We start from the raw sequence: 25,945 nt of genomic DNA, 5'->3' as shown, positions 1-25,945 counted from the left end.
CAATACCGACAATACTATGTGTGTGTGTGTGTGTGTGTGTGTGTGTGTGTCAGAAGTGGAGAGAAAGATGACAAGGGAACAAGATACTGTATGTAATGAGTGATGGTGACATTCTGTCAAACAGGTATCTTTCACATTTTGAAAAGGTGATTTAAGGAAATTTCTTCAAGGTTTTAAACACTCTAAGGGACAATGAATGTCTAGTACAAAGTGTTAATAAATTGCATGGGAGTTCAGTTCCTGAAACAGTGATGTCCTTTTGACTTATGGAATAGTATATAATGTTTTAATAAGAGATAATATCAGTTGATGTATAACCTGGAGAAAAAAAGGTTAGGTCTTTTTAATGATACATTATGCCAACCTAAATCTACATAGAAACACACATAACTCTACATTCTATCTCAAAACCTGACATAAGTCTGAGAAAACTATTATGATAATTTAATAATACAGTATTCATGTACAGAACATGATTAAAAAAAACAGCTTGATCTCATGAACATTACGTGACAGTGGCAACATAGTTGCAAAACTAAATTACGTGCTTTATTACACGTTTGGCTGCAGTTTCCCAGTGATATGTCCAGCGGGGGGCGCCAAAAGCGAGTGAAATAGTGTCGTAATCAGACGAGGTTTTTAAAGGTGAATATTAAATGGAGGTTTAAATGAGTAAGACGCACCTCCCTAACCTAAAACTTTAACCTAAAAATGAACCAATAGTGATCTAAAATCAAATGAGAGGTAAACAAAACAGACATCCGATTCCTTACCCCAAACCAACACCTAAAACTAACCGATAGTGTCCTAAAGCCAAATGCTACATAAAAAGCACATTTTCTGAAGCAACCACGTCATTTCAAGTCGCTTCTATGACACTTTCATCTCAAGCGTCAACTGTGTGTTCATCTGGGCTCGAAATCAAACGTCCAACACTCTTTCAGCTGAGCTACCGCGGAAGTTAATCACATTGAAATAAGTGTGTAAATGTAGGTGTGTCTGAAATACAAGTGTTAAAATGTATCGTTTTTCAAATGATGCATTATAGACAAGTGTTTCAATATCGTAACATAGCAGTGTGTGAGTAAAAGTGCAAAAAATAACTGTTTATAAAGTCAATCAGCCATCGTACTAGTGATTTGTGTGAAAGTGAATAAAACGCACAGTTGTTGTAGCGTCTCTAGTGTTCAATTCACCAGGAAACTGTGACGAAACGTAGAACGTTGCACGTAAAAGTCAGTTTACAAAAATGTAGTTATAGTAACTTTTATTCTATGGGACTAGACTGCAAAAAAACTACAGATTTAAAGCCATAAAATTACTTTAAACCACTAATTAGACAACACAGAAGGAATATAAGAAATTATTAATTTAAAGTTAATGGAATTTAATGGTGAAAGAGATAAAGAATGAATAATGGAAACATCTGACTTCTAGGTCAAATTAGGGAATTAACAGGAATTTAGTTAGTCCCCTTCACACGTGATGAGATTAATCTCACTTTCTCACTTTTGTGTGTGTGTGTGTGTGTGTGTGTGTGTGTGTGTGTGTTTAAGTTTGGGGCTTTGCTTTCATATTTGCGTCTTAAATCCATGTACATAAAGCTGAGGAACAAGAACATACACTGGAACAATCCAAAGAACAAAAAAGACAAGGGGGTCTGGGTAGCTCAGTGGTAAAATACGCTGGCTACCACCCCTGGAGTTCGCTAGCTCGCTAGTTTGAATCCCAGGGTGTGCTGAGTGACTCCAGCCAGGTCTCCTAAGCAACCAAATTGGCCCGGTTGCTAGGGAGGGTAGAGTCACATGGGGTAACCTCCTCGTGGTCGCTATAATGTGGTTCGCTCTCGGTGGGGCGCGTGGTGAGTTGAGCATGGTTGCCGCGGTGGATGGCGTGAAGCCTCCACACGCGCTATGTCTCCGTGGCAAAGCACTCAACAAGCCACGTGATAAGATGCGCGGGTTGATGGTCTCAGACGCGGAGGCAACTGAGATTCGTCCAGTCTGAGAAAACTATTATAATAACTTCATAATTTCAACATTCATGTAAATAAGAAAATAAACTGAATGTACACATTTAAAGCTATAACATATATTTTAACACCACTAACAAGACCAATAACACTGGGCGGTGCAATTATAAGAAAAGAACCAATCAACTGCCTGGAGCTTGATTAGATAAACACGACACGTGTTTACTCATTATAGCTAGAACAGACTGTACTGCTGAGATGATAACAGTCCCATCAGCGGGAAAGATTGCAAACACACACTTTTCACGATAGGAAATGATCTCAAACTAGCTTTATTAAAATCACTTGTTCCTGTATTTTTTATTCTTGTAAGTTGAAACTGAATGTACACCTCCAGCACTAGTTAAATACTGGCTGTCTTATCATAAATACAGTCCTTTACATCACAAGTGCAACACTCTATCAGTCGAGCTCCCGCACAATTTGATTACACTTGAACAAGCTTGTAAATGTAGTTGATTATGTAATGCAAATGTTGAAATGAGTCACGCACTATAGTAAAAGTATTTACATGTCATAAGATAGTATTGTGTGAGAAACAGGGCAAAAAGTAAGTGTTTATGAACTGATAATCTGCCGTTTTACTCGTGATTGTGTGAAAGTGAATAGAAGTCATTATTGTTGTAGCGCCTCCAGGAAACTGATGCGATATGTACAACGAGACGTGTGAAAATCATTTTGCAAACATGTAGGTATAGTTATGTGATCCTATGAGACCAGGTTGGGTATTTGGGGGAAGAGACGTTCTCATGCTATTGGACAAAAATCTTAGTACACCCCTGAGTGCAGGATGACATCATCAATATTTTTGCTTCATTTTCCCAGAAGAGATGGACTGTAAACTTTAAACATGTTTATAAGCTAAAGGTTTGCTTTGTCAGCTTTAAGGAGGACACTGACCAGACATAACTAACAGCCACAAAACATTTGATTTCATGAGGCTTTAATTACAGTGACTGCATATTAAACTCCAGCAAATCCAACATCCTGAAAAAATCTGTTCCCACTGAAAAGACATTAGACGTTTGCTAAGTCCTTGTGTGTCTGAGTATTATCGGTGTGTGTTTGTGTCACAATGGATTTTGTAGGAATGCAGGCAGAATTTTCCAGAGGTTATCAGGCGGTGGAGCTGCATTCTTATCCCTGTGAAATGTACAAAGTCACACACACTTTCACTGAACCAACTCCTCCACTTCTGAGAACTCTGTACTTCAGTGATCAACGTGTCTGTGTGTGTTTGCATGTACACAGGTGACTGTTTGTCCAGACATTCAAAGGTGTGTTAAACCACAAAGGTGTACTGTTGAAATTGTAATGGCTGATGAAGAGTGGTGGGGAGTAACTAACAAACGGTAGTTCTGCTATTAACTACATTTTCAGTGACGGTTCAGTTATTGTCATAACAGTGTAGCTTTTCCAGTAAGAAGCAACTGTGTAGCCAATAAAACACTGCACTGCCGTTTTATGACACGCTGGATTGTACAAGCAGGCTTTACAACTGAACAAACCATAGTGCTGCACGATTTTGAAGAAATTCATGATTGCTGATTCGTTCACTTAATATTGCAATTGCAAATATTTCGATTAAATTACTTATTTTGTGTGGTCAGCTGCATGACATATTCTTTTTGAAGGCTTCACATCCAAAAGTTGAAAACTGTGTTCCTGAATTGCTTTATTATTTTAATTGCAAAAAAAAGTGCTATTTAAGTTTTGAATAAATTATACGGAAAGTGAGCATTACTGATATGTCTTTAGATTAATTTACACGCAACGGACAAAACGTATGTTGTAAACAGAACATTTTGACGCATGTTGGAATAGACTGAAATGCAATGCTGTAATGAACTAGTTAATTGCAACAGCTGTAATTGTAATTTTGATTATTTTTTGGATTAATTGAGCAGTTCTAGCAAATTACATCAATAATAAAATGCCCTAAAATGTCCTCTCTCACATAAGTGGTGTCTCAGCATTAAAATCTGATTCATTTTAGCGAATCGCTTCATTCGGACAGATAAAATCTACTCTGATTGCAATACATACACACATACGTACGTACGTACGCACGCACGCACGCACGTATTATATATATATATATATATATATATATATATATATAAAAAATAATTAAAATTAAATTAAAACAAAAAATAAAATGAAACTAAAAATGTAAATTAAATCAAATAAAAATTAAATTTTTAGCTTAAATTAATTAAATTTATTTTATTTTATGATAGCGCTATACAAGTTTAATTTGACTAAAGATTAACTTATTTAATTTAGAGTACGTTTCTTTATTTAAGTAAATAGTAGGTGAAGTTTCCAACCCGATCTCAAGAAAAATCATATATAATTTATGAGTTGGTTATTTCGTATGGTCTCGCACGATGTTATTAGCATAAACTCATACGACTTCATCACGTGCAAATACGCGGACGTGTAATGCGGAAGTAAGCGCGAGTTCTGCGCACGAGGCGTTAAGGACATACTTATTAATATTACGCCCTTACCCAAACTTAACCAATCAGTAGAGTGTGTAAACATGATAGGAAGCAGCTGTGTATGACATAAGCAAGTAACTGTATGGAAACGATGTCCAGCGACATCATTGGCTGTAGTGAAATTCGTAGGAATTCAAACGAGTGCAGCCGCACGATATCATACAAATTAGCCAAAAGTCGTACGAATCCTGACGATTTCGCCGTGAGAGTGTTGGAAGTTTCAAAGTAGCTTCCCCAAAACTGCTAATAAAACATTAAACTAGCAAAAATTCAAAGCCTTGAGTTTATCAGATTCACTTTTAAAAAACCTAAACCCAATAAAAGTTTGAAAAGACTGTTCGCCAGATGACCCGATGTTTTGGACTAGGATTTGGCTTTACTGCCCTGTCAGTGACCGTAAACACTTTAAACTCCCTCCAGTTCAGATGAGATGATCCGGGTTAGGTGATGGGAGCACAGTTGTGTTTTCTCCAAACATACCACTGTGGACATCAAGCCACCAAAGTTCATCTTCTGTCTCATGTGTCCACAGAACATTGTTCCCTGGTTACATTTGACAAAACTGCTCAACATGCAACAATAGACAGTAACTATAAACACAATGGGACATATACACAATATACACAGTTGTGTTTTCTGCAAACATCATGCTGTGTACATCCACCCAATAGTTCAACTTTTGTCTCATCTGTCAACATGACAGACTTTAGCAAACCTGAGATAGTGTATATATATGTGTGTGTGTGTGTGTGTGTGTGTGTGTGTGTGTGTGTGTGTGTGTGTGTATTGTGTGTTTTGCAGGCAGTAGTCAATACGGTATGAGAGGCAGTGCTATATAGAACCAAACAGTCTGGTTCTGAAAGTAAAAATCCTATTAATTTATGTATAGGCGAACTGATTTTTAAAGACAGACCTACTGTGAGCTCCGATGTTGTTAATCAGTGGTATACGATTCTGTTGAAGCCACCAGTCCATGTTATTTCAACTTGTTTAATAGTGGAATTCCTGAAGAACTACACTACCCATAATCCTGAAGAGAGATCCACCAATCAGAGAATCTGGGCAAACAAAGTGCGCCAAAAGAGCTCTGCACTTCCATGATGCACTGTGAATGATGCAATCGAGTCTCAAACTACTTATATATTAATGAATCTTTTGCAAATAAACGTAAAATGTACTGATTTTAAATCATTAGTTTTTATTTTTCCAAAGTTTTTCATTCGACGACGCCATTCGCAATGCTTCATGGGATCGTGGTTCATTTCCTCATTAAAAGACGTTAAGTACACAGTCTTGCACCTTTGCCTTTTTGTCTGATTTTTAAATACTTTTTTGCTCCAAATCAAAGTTTGTGATGTTGTGATTACCTCGGAGCTGATTCATTTGGTTCATGGCGCACAACTCTTTTATGACGGATTTATGAAATCACTGTGGAGAAAATGAATGGGAAAAATACACCTAGAACCAAGCAGCTGAAAAATTGGGCGGGCACTGTTGCACTCTATTGGGGATATATATATATATATATATATACATACATATACACACACACAGATAAAGGTGCCCTGTTAGGCACAACACACATGGTATTGGTATCAGCAAGTACCAGTAATCACATTCAGTCTCTAAAAACTAGCATCGGTGCATCCCTACTCATGATAGAATTACCCTAAAAAAATAAAAATTACTTCAAATAAATATTCAATAGTTATAAAGTGTCCAATCCAGTGACTAGTTTTCCCTCCATCAGCATGTTTACTGTAAAGTTCAATTTCAGTACAACTAAAACAATAATGTCATGTATAATGCTAAAAAAAAAATAAAAAAAAAAAAAAAAAATCGAATGAACCGCGATTCGACAAAACGGTGTACAATACTAAAAATGTTATCAATATTAAATTAGTAACATGGATCTCAAACATGCCTCACAGACGTGCGCTGCACGCTTCCATCATCCTTCACGGGATTGCGGCCACTCTCCGATCCGTCTGCAACTCTCGGTCCATAAAAAGTCCGAAAAAAAAAAAAAAAAAAAAAAAAAATCACAAAGAAGCATTGGTAATTATCACATTACCTCAAGTCCTCATGTAAAACCAATCCTGTCCGAATAGGGCTATAATATAAAAAAAATAAAAAAATGCTATTTAACTGCTATCTTGTTTTTTAGTTGGGCGTGCATAAAAGTTGATTTTGCTTTTCTCTTCTCTTTATTTGCATATAAGGCCTCAGCCTGATCTCACATTAAAATCGGTAAGTGTGTGCCGATTTAACTTTAGCCGAAATCGGTATACGTTGACCGAATTTGAAAACACTGCCCCCCCCCCCCAACCAAAACCCAAATCTAACCCTAACCATTAGTAGAGACAAAATGCAATGTTAGGAATAAAAATGCAACCTCCTTATTACGCTCATGATTGTTTATACAAACGTGAAATCGTTTGAATGTGGGGACTTAACTGTGGTCTCCCATGCAACTGACGCAACGGGCTAACAGTCGTGCCACGAGGTCTTTATGTTAAAGTAACTGTTGTTGAGCCGTTCCAAATATGTCCGATGGGAGATATGGCAGGTCAGCGTGTTGGCATACTGTTGCCGATCCTAGGGTACCGGAACTTTCGGAAACAGCATGCCGACTTCCCGTGTGATCCTGTTGAAGGCCTTGAGGAAACTGAATGTGGTCAGATGATGTTACTTTTATATTGTAATATCTGGATACGTTTACTGATTCAAGGTTCCCACAGTCATGGAAAACCTGTAAATATCAGGGAATTTTAAAATGATGCTTCCCAGGCCTGGAAAAGTCATGCAAATTAATCAAATCTTTAAAAAACATAGACTTTTTATAGTGAAATATGGAACATGGAAAACTTTCGTAGTTATCCTCAGCTTAAAATATGTTATAAACACATTAAAGTTTTTGTTAGGGACGATATGGTTCTCTCACGATTCAGTTCGATATACGATATGAGGTTCACAATTCTATATTATCTCGATTCGATATGATATCACTTAAATGACAAAGTAATTTATTTTAAATGCTTGCGCAAAATGAACATTACAATTTATCATCAATTTGAAGTTGTTTAATACACGATATAATTGCTCAAAGTTTAAATAATAAGAGTTTCTCAAATACCGTTCACTGTAAGAAAAGATCACAAACAAATAAGCCTTCAAAAATAGTTTTTAGCACTTCAAGGACCTTGTGTGAACCCTGTAAATAGTGCAGAAAAAAAGTGTAGTAGAAGTAAAATCAAGCAATAGCGAGATTACGATGTTTGACTGGTCATTTCATTTATGATCACATGTACAGAAATCAATGTTTACAATTTCAAAATATCAAGATTTGCCTCAATATGGTTTGCGATATAACGAAATTCCATATATCGTCCCATCCCTACTTTTTGCTGTTTTCCAAGTAGCCTGTATGTACATATACCGTATTTAATGTGTTTTCTTTCAAGTTACTTTGGGTGAAATTATCTTAAGTAGTATGTCTTTTTTACTTGCCTAAGACACATAAGTGGAAGTATTTAAAGAATCCTATAAATGCATAAAAAAAAATTACAAAAAAGAATAAAATCGTAAATTTAATCGAATCAAATTTCAATGTGTATCGAATCGTTCTTAGTTTGCCAAAAGATAAATAAATACTGAACCGAATGAAAAACCTATGAATTGTGAATCCAATCGATTCGCTTTCAACCCAAAGATTCACACCCCTAATGTAGCCAACATGCTTTAGTGCAACATGTAAACAAACTGATTGTGTGTGTGCAAATGGGAATTTCTAAGAACAAAGTTTCCATGTTGTTTTTCATCCTTTCACTTAAACATGGTTTGACATTAGATATTACTGAACACAACACAAACACAAACACACACACACACACACACACACACACACACACTTCAATCGTTTACTGGGAAAGCTCATGTTAAAGTTTCACACTCTGAGACACAAACACCTGTCTGTGTGTGTGTGTGTGTCTATTCATCATGGGTCCCATGTGAGACAGAATGAATGAATGAATAAAAGAGTGAATCTTTCTGACACCAGAGAGAGAGAGACAGCTGGATTTGTAGTACAGTACTTCTCTGTTTACAAAAAGACTTTAAGGAAATGGCACGTATCCATGGCAACCACGACCACATCGGTCCACTGTCCCATTAGAAACATGCAAAGACTGATGGCACAGCACTGGACTCGGTCCAGAAGAGAGATATTTTTACTCCGCTCACACACACGGTGTACAAACATGAAAAATGCTCCCTTTGAAGACTGTTTTGTTGGGTTAAGTCGGCAGAGATGTCCAGGTTCACCCAAAAGTATTTGTTCACACTTAAAACTGTCTGAATGCATCTTTGCATTAGATAACAAAATATTAAAGCAAGTGACATCTGTGCTCAAATGCTGCTGGAGCTTTTCATCAGACGTGTATAGTAATGAAGTACAAATACTAGTGTGTACTTAACAAGTCCCTTTCTACAAAAGCGCTGTCTGTTAAGTCATTGACTCTATTCCACACACACACTAACACACACACTAACACACACACACCACAGAGGGTGTTCTCAACTTGTAGTAGGAAATTGAGAAATTTTTGCAGGCATTTAAAAGAACCCTATAAACAAAGATGCGTGTGTTTGGTGCGATAACACCACAGATTACGTGAGAAAATGTGTGTGTATAGACTGGATATCACAAATACATTCAGATAGCATCTTTAACAAATCAACCAGCGTTACACACACACAAACAGACTGATAGTGGGTATGAAATATTATCTGATTCTGTGAACACACAGTCAAATCCTCTCCAATTACAAGACACACCAGTCTCGTCTCAGCCTTAAACAACACAACCAGGATCTCACGAATACTGTCAAGAGGTATTTTACATAAAGAAAATACGGCTTATATTTAGGACCATTAAGATGTTTTGCATTGTGCAATTATTTTCATGACAATAAGGCACATTTTCCTACAAAAATCTTTGCCCGAAAACATCACCTACAACCAGCTTGATTTCATGAAAATCACGTGACTGTGATGACATTTGCCCCCTTAGTTACTAAATCCCCAAATCTTTGAAACTGCATTCATAATGGGGTTCAGCTGGACTAGACACACCCAGATCTGATTACTGCCAGCCCTGTTCAAACAAATCAACACCTAAATACAACTTTTTCAGCAGCATGAAGTTGGCTAAAAGGTCACTATGCCAAGGTCAAAAGGAATTCCAGAAATGAGGAAAAAGGTGATTGAAATCAGTCTGGGAAGGGTTACAAATCTATTTCAAAGGCTCTGGGACTCCAAAGAACCACAGTGAGAGCCATTATCTCCAAATGGAGAAAACTTGGCACAGTAGTGAACCTTCCCAGAAGTGGCCGACCTTCCAAAATTCCTCCAAGAGCACAGCAACAACTCATCCAGGATGTCACAGAAAGCCAAGGACAACATCTAAGGAACTGCAGGCCTCTCTCGCATCAATAAAGGTCACCGTTCATGACTCCGCTATCAGAAAGACACTGGGCAAAAATGCCATCCATGGAAGAGTGGCGAGGCGGAAACCACTGTTAACCCAGAAGAACATTATAGCTCGTCTGAATTTTGCCAAAACACACCCTGATGATCCTCAAAGCTTTTGGGAGAATGTTCTGTGGACTGATGAGTCGAAAGTGGAACTGTTTGGAAGACAGAAGTCCCGTTACATCTGGTGTAAATCAAGCACAGAATCCCACAAAAAGAACATCATACCTTCGGTCAAGCATGGTGGTGGGAGTGTGATGGTGTGGGGATGCTTTGCTGCTTCAGGGAGACTTGCAATAATTGAAGGAAACATGAATTCTGCTCTCGACCAGAAAATCCTAAAGGAGAACGTCCGGTCATCAGTCCATGAGTTGAAGCTCAAGTGCAACTGGATTATTCAGCAAGACAATGATCCAAAGCATAGGAGTAAGTCCACCTCTGAATGGCTCAAAAGACGTTTTGGAGTGGCCTTTTCAAAGTCCTGACTTGATCCCGATTGAGATGCTGTGGCAGGACCTTAAACGGGCAGTTCATCCTGAAAAACCCTCCAATGTGTCTGAACTAAAGCAGTTATGCAAAGATGAGTGGGACAAAATTCCCCCACATCGTTGTGAAAGACTGATGTCTAGTTATCGGAAGTGTTTGATTGCAGTTGTTGTTGCTGCTAAATGTGGCACAACCAGCTATTAAGTTTAAGGGGGCAGTTAGTTATTCACATGGGTGATATAGGTGTTGGATAACTTTTTTGCTTCAATAAAAAAAATATATACACTATATTGCCAAAAGTATTCGCTCACCCATCCAAATAATTGAATTCAGGTGTTCCAATCACTTCCATGGCCACAGGTGTATAAAATGAAGCACCTAGGCATGCAGACTGCTTCTACAAACATTTGTGAAAGAATGGGCCGCTCTCAGGAGCTCAGTGAATTCCAGCGTGGTACTGTGATAGGATGCCACCTGTGCAACAAGTCCAGTCGTGAAATTTCCTCGCTACTAAATATTCCACAGTCAACTTTCAGTGGTATTATAACAAAGTGGAAGTGATTGGGAATGACAGCAACTCAGCCACGAAGTGGTAGGCCACGTAAAATGACAGAGCGGGGTCAGCGGATGCTGAGGCGCATAGTGCGCAGAGGTCGCCAACTTTCTGCAGAGTCAATCGCTACAGACCTCCAAAGTTCATGTGGCCTTCAGATTAGCTCAAGAACAGTGCGTAGAGAGCTTCATGGAATGGGTTTCCATGGCCGAGCAGCTGCATCCAAGCCATACATCACCAAGTGCAATGCAAAGCGTCAGATGCAGTGGTGTAAAGCACGCCGCCACTGGACTCTAGAGCAGTGGAGACGCGTTCTCTGGAGTGACGAATCACGCTTCTCCATCTGGCAATCTGATGGACGAGTCTGGGTTTGGCGGTTGCCAGGAGAACGGTACTTGTCTGACTGCATTGCGCCAACTGTGAAGTTTGGTGGAGGGGGGATTATGGTATGGGGTTGTTTTTCAGGAGCTGGGCTTGGCCCCTTAGTTCCAGTGAAAGGAACTCTGAATGCTTCAGCATACCAAGAGATTTTGGACAATTCCATGCTCCCAACTTTGTGGGAACAGTTTGGGGATGGCCCCTTCCTGTTCCAACATGACTGCGCACCAGTGCACAAAGCAAGGTCCATAAAGACATGGATGAGCGAGTTTGGTGTGGAAGAACTTGACTGGCCTGCACAGAGTCCTGACCTCAACCCGATAGAGCACCTTTGGGATGAATTAGAGCGAAGACTGCGAGCCAGGCCTTCTCGTCCAACATCAGTGTCTGACCTCACAAATGCGCTTCTGGAAGAATGGACAAAAATTCCCATAAACACACTCCTAAACCTTGTGGAAAGCCTTCCCAGAAGAGTTGAAGCTGTTATAGCTGCAAAGGGTGGGCCGACGTCATATTAAACCCTATGGATTAAGAATGGGATGTCACTTAAGTTCATATGCGTCTAAAGGCAGATGAGCGAATACTTTTGGCAATATAGTGTATATATTTGAAAACTGTATTTTGTGTTTACTCAGGTTGTCTTTGTTTTATGTTATATCTCGTTTGAAGATCTGAAACTATTTAGTATGAAAAATTACAAAAAAAAAAAAACAGAAGAAATCAAAAAGGGGGTAAATACTTTTCCACAGCACTGTTAGTGTTTATGAACTAATGATCTGCCGTTTTACTCGTGATTTGTGTGAAAGTGAATAATTCATTGTGAAAATCATTGTTGTAGTAGTAGCGTGATTCTTACAGATTCAATGCAAGTCAAAATCTGACTTCACAAGATCATAGAGAGGCCGTTTATAATTAAATATGTTCATTATGAGTTGTGGATGGGTTTTATCTGCTGTTGGTCTGGTCAGGAAATGTCATGCTGTATTTTGCAGTTCCGTAATCATTTTGATCTTTGTGACGACAATGCACACATGCATTTTCCCAACGCTCTTTGATTTAGATTATTTCTATATGTCTGTGTTTGCTGTGGTGTCGAGTCGTACTCTTTCATTCATTGTGGCTTGTTTTCATTTCTTCTCCCTTTTCAAGACTTTTCATTACATTCCTTTAGCAGACAAGCACTCACCACATTACTGATGGGACATTCATCATTCTCTGAAGCAGAGTGTGTGTGTGTTTGTTTGTTCTTTTATGTTATAGGCTGCTTTTGTGCATTAGGTGTGCTTAAAGAAGAGTGGAAATTCTGTCATCATTTACTCACCCTCATGTTGTTCCAAACCTGTATGACTTTCCTTCCTTCGTGGAAAACAAATAGTGATGTTCAGCAGAATGTTAGTCTCAGTCACCATTCACTTTCATTGCATCTTTGACTGAGGCATTTTGCCGAACATCCCCTTTTGTGTTCGACAGAAGAAAAATATGAGGGTGAGTAAATGATGAAAGAACTTTAATTTTTGGGTGAACTATCCCTTTAAGTCAAAATAGTTGTGAACAACAAAAAATAAATGTCATTAAATGTGACACCAAATACTTTTGGGAAGTGTTATGCTCCATATAAACTATTTTAAACAGCATTTTGCTTCGTGCAGTTTTGTGACATATTCAATATTTCAAATTGTCATTTTTGCACTTTTTAAAATGTACTTGTAGAGGTAGACCGATATGTTGGTTTTACCGATTAATCGATGCCAAAAGTTGCTTTTGGAACTATCGGTTATCGGCAAAAATCTAAGACGATAGCTTTTTCATCATTTCAAAATAAGAGTCCCCGTTTTGTTTTTGTGCTTGTTTATTCTTAAAAATCCGGCGTTATGCACCAAATCTGCATTTGGGATTTTATAAATTTTGGACTCTTTGTGCCCATCATATTACAGAAAGAATAAGTAAAAGTTTTTGATATGCTATAAGTCTATATTAAAAACTATCGGCCGATTAATCGGTTATCAGACTTTCCCACTGCAAAATCCACTATCGGTCGACCTCTATTAACTTGTGACATCACAGGACGTTTCAGTGAACTAAAAAAGGTAAAATGTGATTAAAAATGGTGGAAACATTTAAAAGGGAATGGTGAGTAGTTACGGCACACTTAAAGTATATTTTAACCTAAAATCTTGAGTGTGTGGACACAATGCGGCAACTTAAACACATGCACCTTATTCACACAGTTAAGGGTCAGACCAGTTCACTGGGTCAGCTGACGTTCAGCAGACACTTTTTAACCGGAGCAACATATTGCACAGGAAGTGCAGCTTTACTAGGGTAATAATCAGGGTAAATGACCCAGGCATCTCTGTAACTCTTCAACCTACACGAGACTAAACCTGTGACCTTTGAGTTTCCACTCCCAAAAGCCTCTCTTGTGTGTTTAAAGCAAAATACTGGGTGACTTTCAAATTATTGTCCTTCTTTTTTCATTGCAAGCAACATATTTCATTATATATTATATTATATTATGTTTTATAAGTGCCAAATCTTTTTAGAGGGCTTTTAAAGGGATAGTTCACCCAAAAATGAAAATTCTCTCATCATTTACTCACCCTCATGCAATCCCAGATGTGTATGACTTACTTTCTTCTGTAGAAAACAAATTAAGATTTTAGAAGAATATCTCAGCTCTGTAGATCCATACAATGCAAGTGAATGGTGACCAGAACTTTGAAGCTCCAAAAAGCACATTAAGGCAGCATAAAAGCAATCCATAAAACCCCAGTGGTTTAATCCATGTCTTCTGAAAATATATGACAGGTGTGAGTGAGAAACTCTCTTTAAATCTCAACCTTTGACAAGCCCGACCAGTAGGTGGTGAAATGCACGAAGAATGCAAACTGTCAAAAAACAGAAGAAGAATGTAAAAGTGAAAGTGGAGATTTATAGTAGAAAATGACTTAAATATTGATCTGTTTCTCACCCATACTTATCCTATCACTTCTGAAGATATGGATTATGGATGGATTACTTTTCTGCTGCCTTTATATGATTTTTTCGGAGCTTCAAAGTCCTGGTCACCATTCACTTGCATTGTACGGACCTACAGAGCTGAGATATTCTTCTAAAAATCTTCATTTGTGATCTCCAGAAGAAAGGAAGTCATACACATCTGGGATGGCATGAGGGTGAGTAAATGATGAGAGAATTTTTATTTTTGGGTGAACTGTCCCTTTAAAAGCATGCAATAGAATTTTATCTACAGGTAACAGATACAGAAGTCAGGTATTATGCACCTTGTTTATAGAGACATACAGAACATTCCTGAATAAGATCAAATAGATGCTTAGATCACATACAGTTATTCATTACCTCTCTGAACCATCACACACTTCAGATCGAGAACAAAAATAATCAATATCTCCATAAAGACGCGTCTAACAGCTCTTATCTGTTCTGATGAACAATGGAAATGCACATACAGGCAAATTATTAATATAAAGTTTGTGGTTTACAGCTAAACATCAGACCACCTACATAAGAGAAAATTATAATACACACACAACTTAGATTAAAAGCTATATTCGTGAAGACCTCTCATAGACACAATGGTTTTCAGTAACCCTAACCACTCACACAAACCTGATGACATCAGCAGATTTAAAGCAAATCATAATGAACTCTGTAATAGTGATGTCTGGCTCACAACTTGCTTTTCAAAATACGAGTTCACAATAAAATGTGACTACATTTTTGTCAAGACAAGGGCATTTTGTGCCTCACGAATACAGCAAAACAAGTTAACTTTAATTTCAGTGTCACACCCAAAACAAGACATCAGTCTCGACTTGAACAGACAACCAGATGTGTGACAATAAAAGACAGAACTGCTCGCTCTAGTTGAGCCTAAAACCAGTCTCTTTCTCTCTGAATCGGAGACAAAGCAAACAGGATGTGATGTAAACTAAGGTCTCTGTTCTCATTTAATCCAATTAATTGTCTTTCAATACCCACAATGCACTCACAGCCCATTAAAGACACATTGAATACTGAACGAGAGAGAGAGATCACAAAAATGGAGCAAACAGAAATTACAAATCATAAAGCTGATTTTTGAGAGATTAAGATAAATGTAAAATCTATATTAAATAGGGGGGCCTGGGTATCTCAGCGAGTACTGACGCTGACTATCACACCTGGAATCACGAGTTTGAATCCAGGGTGTGCTGAGTGACTCCAGCCAGGTCTCCTAAGCAACCAAATTGGCCCGGTTGCTAGGGTGGGTAGAGTCACATGGGGTAACCTCCTTGTGGTCGCTATAATGTGGTTCGCTCTTGGTGGGGCGTGTGGTGAGTTGTGCGTGGATGCCGCGGAGGATAGCGTGAAGCCTCCACACGCGCTACGTCTCTGCGCTAACGCGCTCAACAAGCCACGTGATAAGATGCGGAGGCAACTGAGATTCGTCTACCGCCACCCGGATTGAGGCGAGTCACTATGCCACCACGAGGACTTTTGGGTATTCCAAATTGGGGAGAAAAAGGCATTCAACTGATCACAATGTATAGTCAGGACTTTAATAACGTGAAAAATTACAATTACAATTTGAAATTGTTTTTCAGAACTTCTTAAACTACGTCAAAGAGTTCTCATCATAAAATCCTCCACGTGCAGCAATGACAGCTTTGCAGATCCTTGTTATTCTAGCGGTCAGTTTGTCCAGATACTCAGGTGACATTTCACCCCACACTTCCTGTAGCACTTGCCATAGATGTGTCTGTCTTGTCGGGCACTTCTCACACACCTTACAGTCTAGCTGATCCCACAAAAGCTCAATGGGGTTAAGATCCAGAACACTCTTTTCCAATTATCTGTTGTCCAATGTCTGTGTTTCTTTGCCCACTCGAACCTTTTCTTTTTCCCATAAGGCCTGCACCCCTGAGTCTTCTCTTTACTGTTGTACATGAAACTGGTGTTGAGCGGGTAGAATTCAATGAAGCTGTCAGCTGAGCACATGTGAGGCGTCTATTTCTCAAACTAGAGACTCTGATGTACTTATCCTCTTGTTTAGTTGTACATCTGGTCTTCCACATCTCTTTCTGTCCTTGTTAGAATCAGTTGTCCTTTGTGTTTGAAGACTGTAGTGTACACCTTTGTATGAAAGCATTGTATAGCCTTCATTCCTCAAAACAATGATTGACTGACAAGTTGTGACAATGTAACGCTGTAAGTGATTTTATCACAGTAAAATCATGTTTACACACATGTTGTTTGCGGCTTGTGGCTATACTTTTGAAACGGTGAGTATTTGAATGTTTTGGCCCCACTGACTTCCAGTGTAAGTGACTGATTTTCTGTGGTAATCAACATTTTGTCACATCTGCTGTGGATTGAGCTAAACTTGTACTGTTAAACTTGTTGTGTTAGATTGTGTTGATTCAGCAGCGCTGCTGGTTGCATAACGACTAATATGTATCTTTATCTTCCTTTTGAAATTATGATAACGACAATACATTGATGTCCAATGGAACACTTACACAAACACATGGAGCCATTCTGCTAATGATTAAAATAAAAGTTTCTGGCCACAGACACTTCCATTGAGAGCGTGTTCATTCAGACAAACTTCACATGACAACAGAGTTCTGGGTGTTTTCGGATGTTGCAATACTTCCTCTTAATCCAGTTTAATGTTCAGAGCAATCTTTAAGAAAAACTTCCTGAAGAGAGTTAACACTGTGGCACTTTCAAAACAATGCTATGTTTGTTTGAGCGGTCTGACATGTCAACTTATGATATCTGAACTTACAGATAGTAAGCAAGGAGGCCAAACCCACCCATGCAGGAAAAACATCTGGTTACCATAGTTACCTATTCATTTCTTTGGAGAGAAGGACAAGGTAGATTTGGCTATTCTTTGAAAAGAAAACACACAAAAGTCTGCAAAACGTCAAAGGATGGATTGCACCAACAAGGATTATTCTTACATTTAGATTAAATCAAGGTTTATCTAATAATTCTGTTGCACCAAACTTTAAACTTTGTTTAAAAATGATCAGGGTTACACTTAAACCACCGTTCAATCCTGATTTCATTTTCACAGTAAATCTAGATTTATTTTAATTCTGTTGCTCCATTAATTTAAACTCTGATTTAAATATCAGGATTAACTTTTATTTAGCAGCTGAGGTGGTTTAAATAATTAAATAATACAATTAAACACGAATGACTGGGTAAGCAAACAATAAATGCGTCGTCAGCCTTCTGAGAGACGTTTATCACTGTATTTATGTTTATTATGATCTGAAATTTTGGGCCATCAGCCATGATGCGCGCTTTCAAATCTGGGGTGTGAGTACAATGGCTCACATCTCAGGGGCGGCGCGATTAACCGCTTCTCCATCATGTACATGCGGGGACACGGGATAGAGACAGGTCTCTCAGAGAGCAGCGACAGGAGAGCGTTACTGTTCCCCTCCTCTCTCTCTCATGCCCTCTACAGTTGGCAGCCTGGGGTCTTCATTTCTGACCACAACAGTGGCACTGACACGAGGGGAGGTGGTCATCCGAGACCCGTGCCACTTGCGTCTTGTTTCATATTATCTGTCCTTTTTATCTTAACCCTTGTGCAACCTTCGGGACATTTCCGTCTTTTTCATTTTTGTTTTTTTCAATCATTTTGGCTGTGTTACTCCATTGACTTCCATTGTAAGTGACTCACTGGAACACAGATTTGTGTTTTTTTTAAAGAAAAGGAGGAACGAGTCGACATTAATTTTTGTGGTAATCAACATTATCCCACAAATGCTGTCGACTGAGCTTAACTTGTATTGAACCCGGAATATTCCTTTAAGGATTAATTTTCAGGGGCATATTTAACATTTATATGGGATTTTTTTTTTTTTAAATATATATTTAAAAAATACCATGTCACTCTTATATTCAAATACTTAAATCAATTAGCTTTCAAATCGTTTTCAATTTGAATAATTAGATTGAGAATATGTATTACCTCCTGCCCATTCAATTAAATCAACATAAAATCATATTTTCAGTGATAACAACTAATAACTAATCTCTATCAGATGTTATTTAAAAAATTAAACAAAAAATTTAACTGGGCCAATTTGCAAAAAGCCCCCTTTAATTTCTGACCCTGAATGCAACATCACAATACACAAAACCATCATATACACACTGACAAGACAAGACAGAGAGAGAGAGAGAGACAGACAGGTAGAGAGACAGACAGATCAAGAACAGGTAGAGAGAGACAGGTAGAGAGACTGACAGATCAAGAACAGGTATAGAGAGAGACAGGTAGAGAGACAGACAGATCAAGAACAGGTAGAGAGAGAGACAGATCAAGAACGGGTATAGAGAGAGAGAGACAGGTAGAGAGACAGACAGATCAAGAACGGGTATAGAGAGAGAGAGACAGGTAGAGAGACAGACAGATCAAGAACAGGTAGAGAGACAGACAGATCAAGAACAGGTAGAGAGAGAGAGACAGGTAGAGAGACAGACAGATCAAGAACAGGTATTGAGAGACAGGTAGAGAGACAGACAGATCAAGATCAGGTAGAGAGAGAGACAGGTAGAGAGACAGACAGATCAAGAACGGGTATAGAGAGAGAGACAGGTAGAGAGACAGAAAGATCAAGATCAGGTAGAGAGAGACAGGTAGAGAGACTGACAGATCAAGAACAGGTATAGAGAGAGACAGGTAGAGAGACAGACAGATCAAGAACAGGTAGAGAGAGAGACAGATCAAGAACGGGTATAGAGAGAGAGAGACAGGTAGAGAGACAGACAGATCAAGAACGGGTATAGAGAGAGAGAGACAGGTAGAGAGACAGACAGATCAAGAACAGGTAGAGAGACAGACAGATCAAGAACAGGTATAGAGAGAGAGACAGGTAGAGAGACAGACAGATCAAGAACAGGTATTGAGAGACAGGTAGAGAGACAGACAGATCAAGATCAGGTAGAGAGAGAGACAGGTAGAGAGACAGACAGATCAAGAACGGGTATAGAGACAGAGACAGGTAGAGAGACAGAAAGATCAAGATCAGGTAGAGAGAGACAGGTAGAGAGACAGACAGATCAAGATCAGGTAGAGAGACAGACAGATCAAGAACGGGTATAGAGAGAGAGACAGGTAGAGAGACAGAAAGATCAAGATCAGGTAGAGAGAGACAGGTAGAGAGACAGACAGATCAAGAACGGGTATAGAGAGAGACTGGTAGACAGACAGATCAAGAACAGGTAGAGAGAGACAGGTAGAGAGACAGACAGATCAAGAACGGGTATAGAGAGAGAGACAGGTAGAGAGACAGAAAGATCAAGAACAGGTAGAGAGAGACAGGTAGAGAGACAGACAGATCAAGATCAGGTAGAGAGAGAGAGACAGGTAGAGAGACAGACAGATCAAGAACAGGTATAGAGAGAGACAGGTAGAGAGACAGACAGATCAAGAACAGGTAGAGAGAGAGACAGGTAGAGAGAGAGACAGATCAAGAACGGGTATAGAGAGAGAGAGACAGGTAGAGAGACAGACAGATCAAGAACGGGTAGAGAGACAGACAGATCAAGAACAGGTATAGAGAGAGAGACAGGTAGAGAGACAGAAAGATCAAGATCAGGTAGAGAGAGACAGGTAGAGAGACAGACAGATCAAGAACGGGTATAGAGAGAGACTGGTAGACAGACAGATCAAGAACAGGTAGAGAGAGACAGGTAGAGAGACAGACAGATCAAGAACGGGTATAGAGAGAGAGACAGGTAGAGAGACAGAAAGATCAAGATCAGGTAGAGAGAGACAGGTAGAGAGACAGACAGATCAAGATCAGGTAGAGAGAGAGAGACAGGTAGAGAGACAGACAGATCAAGAACGGGTATAGAGAGAGACTGGTATATAGACAGACAGATCAAGAACAGGTAGAGAGAGACAGGTAGAGAGACAGACTGATCAAGAACGGGTATAGAGAGAGAGAGACAGGTAGAGAGACAGACAGATCAAGAACGGGTATAGAGAGAGAGAGACAGGTAGAGAGACAGACAGATCAAGAACAGGTAGAGAGAGACAGGTAGAGAGACAGACAGCTCAAGAACAGGTATAGAGAGAGAGAGACAGGTAGAGAGACAGAAAGATCAAGAACAGGTAGAGAGAGACAGGTAGAGAGAAAGACAGATCAAGAACAGGTAGAGAGAGAGAGACAGGTAGAGAGAGAGACAGATCAAGAACGGGTATTGAGAGACAGGTAGAGAGACAGACAGATCAAGATCAGGTAGAGAGAGAGAGACAGGTAGAGAGACAGACAAATCAAGATCAGGTAGAGAGAGACAGGTAGAGAGAGACAGACAGATCAAGAACAGGCAGAGAGAAAGAGAGGTAGAGAGAGAGACAGATCAAGAACAGGTAGAGAGAGAGCGAGAGAGAGGTAGAGAGAGAGACGTATCAAGAACAAGGAGAGAGAGAGAGAGAGAGAGAAAGGTAGAGAGACAGACAGATCAAGAACAGGTAGAGAGAGAGACAGGTAGAGAGACAGACAGATCAAGAACAGGTATAGAGGTATAGAGAGAGAGAGAGAGAGAGAGAGAGAGAGACAGAAAGATGAAGCACAGAGATTGACAGATACAGACAGACAGAAAGGGTGGTGAGAATGTTCGACAGATGAAGAGAGCGACAGAAAGAGACAGACAAGACAGCCAGGAACAGAGAGTCCATCTCTGATATCAGCTTATCATGTCATTGTTACTCAACTTCCCTTGATGTGAAAATAAACACTCACTCACCCTCACTAACTCACACTCTCTCTCTCTCACACTCACACACACACACACACACACACACACACACACACACACACACACACACACACACACAACAAGCACCACACAAGTGTGACAGACAGCTCTCCATCTAACTGAATGACATTTACAGACACACAAGTGTTTATGTGCGTAGTGACAGAAACTCCCACGAGCTGCGAGACTTTCTGGAAAAAGAGAAGAAACACTCACCAAAGTTTGTTCATACTGCAGCGCGCGCTGGTCTGTTCCGTCCACGGCCATGACTGCAGCTCACACACACACTTACAGTCACACAAACAGGAGATCTCAATCACATACACACTCCGCAAGCGTGGACCTGCGGCGCGTCAGTGCGTGGAGTTCAGCGCGGCTCTTGTGTAATGACACTGTGTGAGACCGAGTTCGTGGGTTTAAATGTGTGAAAGAAGTTTGTGTTCAGCTGAAGATGAAGGCGGGACTTACAGAGAAGCTCCGCCCACTCAGCGCAAAGACACACGGAACACGGGAGGTGTAACAAAACACAGCGAGATCCCTACATAGACTGCATTTTACGAGCTAATTCTTAAGATTTTCTCTCAAAACACACTGACTGTGTCACAAAACCTAGTCAACTGCCTACCTAGACTCTAGACAGCATTTTTCAACATAATTCTTAGTGTTTTCTTTTAGAACACACACACTAGATTTTCTAGATGGCATATATATATATATATATATATATATATATATATATATATATATATATATATATATATATAGGGAAATGATAGATTTACTTTGTTCTTATAACGTAGTCAAAACACTCGAGCCACTTGGATACATTTAAATCCCACAATGTACAAGCACAGAGCCAAAAAAAAATTGTGCACATGCGCAGTTGTCATTATTGTAATTGATTAAATAATTTATTCAGGACCAGCTTGTGCTCAGTCTTTTATTGTCATGTGTGAAACAGAAGCCCTTTATTTTTGCAGCTATTTTTGCTATATATTTTTTTATCCCCTTTTCTCCCAATTCCCACTACTTAGTAGGTCCTCGTGGTGGTGCGGTTACTCACCTTATCCGGGTGGCGGAGGACAAGTCTCAGTTGCCTCCAATTATGAGACCGTCAATCCGCGCATCTTATCACGTGACTCGTTGTGCATGACACCGCGGAGACTCACAGCATGTGGAGGCTCATGCTACTCTCCACCATCCACACACAACTTACCACACGCCCCATTGAGAGCGAGAACCACTAATCGCCACCACGAGGAGATGTGACTATAGCCTCCCTAGCAACCGGGCCAATTTGGTTGCTTAGGAGACCTGGCTGGAGTCACTCAGCACACCCTGGATACGAACTCGTGACTCCAGGGGTGATAGTCAGTGTCAGTTCTCGCTGAGCTACCCACGCCCACAATACTTGAATCTTTAAAATACTACAAATATTAAAAGTAAATAATACGTATATATTAATATAATACTTATATATTAATATATACTGTAATATATGAATACTGCACTGTAAGTGTTGGGTCTGTGCGAACCACCTACTGACAGCTGTGTCCCCCCCACTTTTAAAATGATTGCTACGCCCCTGATATATGTATATAATTCTTAGGATTTTCCCTCAGAACAAACTGACTTGTCTTGAAACCTAGCGAGATCCCTATCTAGACAGCATTTTGTTTTATATTGCTAATTCTTTGTATTTTCTGTCAGCAAACTTGATGTAGCCTTCATAATTCATATAATTGTTTTCATTACAGTAGGATACACTGTCTGTGTTTCTAAACCTAGCTAGCTGCCTACCAAGACAGCAATATTTATATAATTTTTTACATTTTCTCTCATAACACACTGATGCGTCTAAAACCTAGTGAGCTCCCTACTTAGACAGATTTTTTTGTGTGAAAATAATACTTAGTATTTTCTTTCAGAACATGCTGTCTGTGTCTCAAAACCTAGTTAGCTGCCTACCTAGACAGCATTTTCCCATATAACTCTTAGTATTTTGCCTCTGACGGTGTCTCAAAACCTAGTAAGATTCCTATCTAAACAATTCGTAGTATTTTCTCTCAGAACACACTAGCTGAGTCTCAAAACCCAGTTAGCTGCCTAGTACCTAGACTGCATTTTTGGAAATAATTCCTAATATTTTCTCTCAGAACAGTCTGACAGTGTCTCAAAACCTAGTGAGCTCCCTACTTAGACTGCATTTTGGGCATTAAAGAAGCGTTCTGAACCTAAAACTAGATTTTGAAACACAACCAGTGGGTTCTGTAAGAAAATGCTCACTATGATGTCCAAATTCTATCTAGGTAGGCAGCTTACCAGGTTTTGAGACACCGCCAATGGGTTCTGATAGAAAACACTTCAATCCTATTTCATACTGTTCTGTTACATTATTCCTGCCATCTGTTCTTTCATGCATTGCAATGTGTATTGCTGTTTAAAACGTTATGGCAATATATGATATTTATGTATGTGTAATGATGTGTTGTGTGATGCCAGTGTCAAAAAGTGGCACACTTTACATGAATTCACTCTATAAAATGTGTATAATGCAAAGATATATATATACAATCCTAGAATAGAGTTCTATATAAATAGCAAATTATAAAATGAGACTCCACCAGAAGAATATACTAATATGGTAATTAAGTTAATTTAATTAAACTGTTCCAGTAATTAAAGGTGTGAAATAACCCTTGAACTTGAGCTGTATTTACAGTAAACCGTTTCTGCTGTCTGTAACCCATAGAAATCTCTAATATTTATCCAATATTTACTTCACATACATGTTTGAGATAATCTTTAAATAGAAAAGAGCAACAAAATAAAATGTTGAAATCTTGCCATGCATATAAAAAATTCCTGAACTGCACTTTGACGTGACACAGGACGTGTCCCTGTTTGCATGAAGATCTATTGTATAAAAAGTTTTATAATGTTGTGTAAAAGAACTCTTTATGTGGTTCCTAGAAACCACAGAGACACAGAGACTGTTCAGATTGTTGCTTAAGACTTGAGACACATAAAATACATGTAAAAATGTTAGTTTATGATAAATGAGGATGTTGCAGTTTAATTTTGTAAAGATGTTTTGTCAAGTTTGTGTTCATACAAGAATGCTCAAATTCACCAAGTTGTCTTTCTGTACAACTGAAATTAAAATCTAACTTCTATCAGATCAAACTTGATCAGCGTATTAAATGTTTTAAGAGGTTAACTTGGTCCGTAAATGAATAACGTTTATTTGTATCGTTTTCTATCTACTAAAGTAATGTTCATAAAATAAAGATATTCTTTAAAGCCAATAAATGTGAAAGAGTATATAAAAACATCAAAGCAAATGAAGTAATTTTCTTTCATTGTCTCATTAACACAAAACAGTTCTGCCTAAACCTATATTAGAAAGTGCTAGAAGAGTTAAAGCTGTCCTTTTCCATGAATCATTTTCAATCCACCTGAATTCACTAATAAAATGACATTGTAAAATGTGACTGTGTGTGAATTTGCGTGTCTAGAATTGTGCTAGAAACACAATATTCAGTGTGATCATGCAGACTATGAATTAAATAATTAAATAAATAGTTTAATTCGCGGGGGCCTGGGTATCTCAGCGAGTATTGACGCTGACTATCACCCCTGGAGTTGCGAGTTCGAATCCAAGGTGTGCTGAGTGACTCCAGCCAGGTCTCCTAAGCAACCAAATTGGCCCTGTTGCTAGGGAGGGCAGATTCACATGGGGTAAACTCCTCGTGGTCGCTATAATGTGGTTCTCGCTCTCGGTGGGGTGTGTGGTGAGTTGTGCGTGGATGCCGCGGAGAATAGCGTGAAGCCTCCACATGCGCTATGTCTCCGTGGTAACGCACTCAACAAGCCACGTGATAAGATGCGCAGACTGACGGTCTCAGACGCGGAGGCAACTGAGATTCGTCCTCTGCCACCTAGATTGAGGCGAGTCACTACACCACCACGAGGACTTTTGGAATTGGGCATTCCAAATTGGGGAGAAAAAGGGAATAAATAAATAAATAAATAATTTAATGCATAATAAAATGATTTAATAACTATATAATCATTAAATTACCAAATAAATCTATAAATATCTTTGGGTTGATTTTTCATTTAATCACAAACTTTGTGTCTTTTCATTGTAATTTTCAGTGTTACGGTTATCAGCACATCACTCAATAACAAGTTAATAATTTAATAATTTTTGATAATTTCATTTGTGAATTCATTTCATTTTCATGTGTATTTAATGATTTATTTAGGTATTTATGTATTTAATTTTGACGTATTTGGCCCTCCATAACAGACTAGTGAAATGACATTTAAATGAATGTTTTTTACAGAAAACAAAACAGATGAGTATTGCTGAGAAATAACAATGAAAAATAAAATAATATGAGACAGAAAATGCAATCATTGTACTACAATAGAGACAGATTTCTAAATAGTCAACAATTAGAAGCTGTAAATGTCTCCTTCTTGTGGTGAAATTGGGTACTAACCTCCATAGGCCATTAAAACAGGAGCACAATAAAGTATATATATATATATATATATATATATATATATATATATATATATATATATATATATATATATATATAAACATATCAAATCCACCACCTGCACAATGTCAAATAAATGGTGAAAATGGGT

General features: G+C 38.7%; 1 protein-coding gene across 1 annotated transcript in view; it reads right to left on the bottom strand.

The window, feature by feature from the left end:
• The window catches only part of LOC127429924 (chloride channel protein 2-like), an 86,815-nt gene extending 65,090 nt beyond the window's left edge, over positions 1-21,725 (bottom strand). The window contains exon 1 of the mRNA XM_051679288.1: positions 21,497-21,725. Coding sequence (XP_051535248.1) covers positions 21,497-21,547 — 51 coding nt within the window. The 5' untranslated portion in view covers positions 21,548-21,725. The remainder of the gene's footprint in view (positions 1-21,496) is intronic.
• Between the last annotated feature and the right edge of the window lie 4,220 nt (positions 21,726-25,945).

Source organism: Myxocyprinus asiaticus, chromosome 39, assembly GCF_019703515.2.
Source record: "Myxocyprinus asiaticus isolate MX2 ecotype Aquarium Trade chromosome 39, UBuf_Myxa_2, whole genome shotgun sequence".
Lineage (NCBI taxonomy): Eukaryota > Metazoa > Chordata > Actinopteri > Cypriniformes > Catostomidae > Myxocyprinus > Myxocyprinus asiaticus.
Note: the sequence above shows the minus strand (reverse complement) of the source record. Positions and strands in the feature narration are given on the sequence as shown.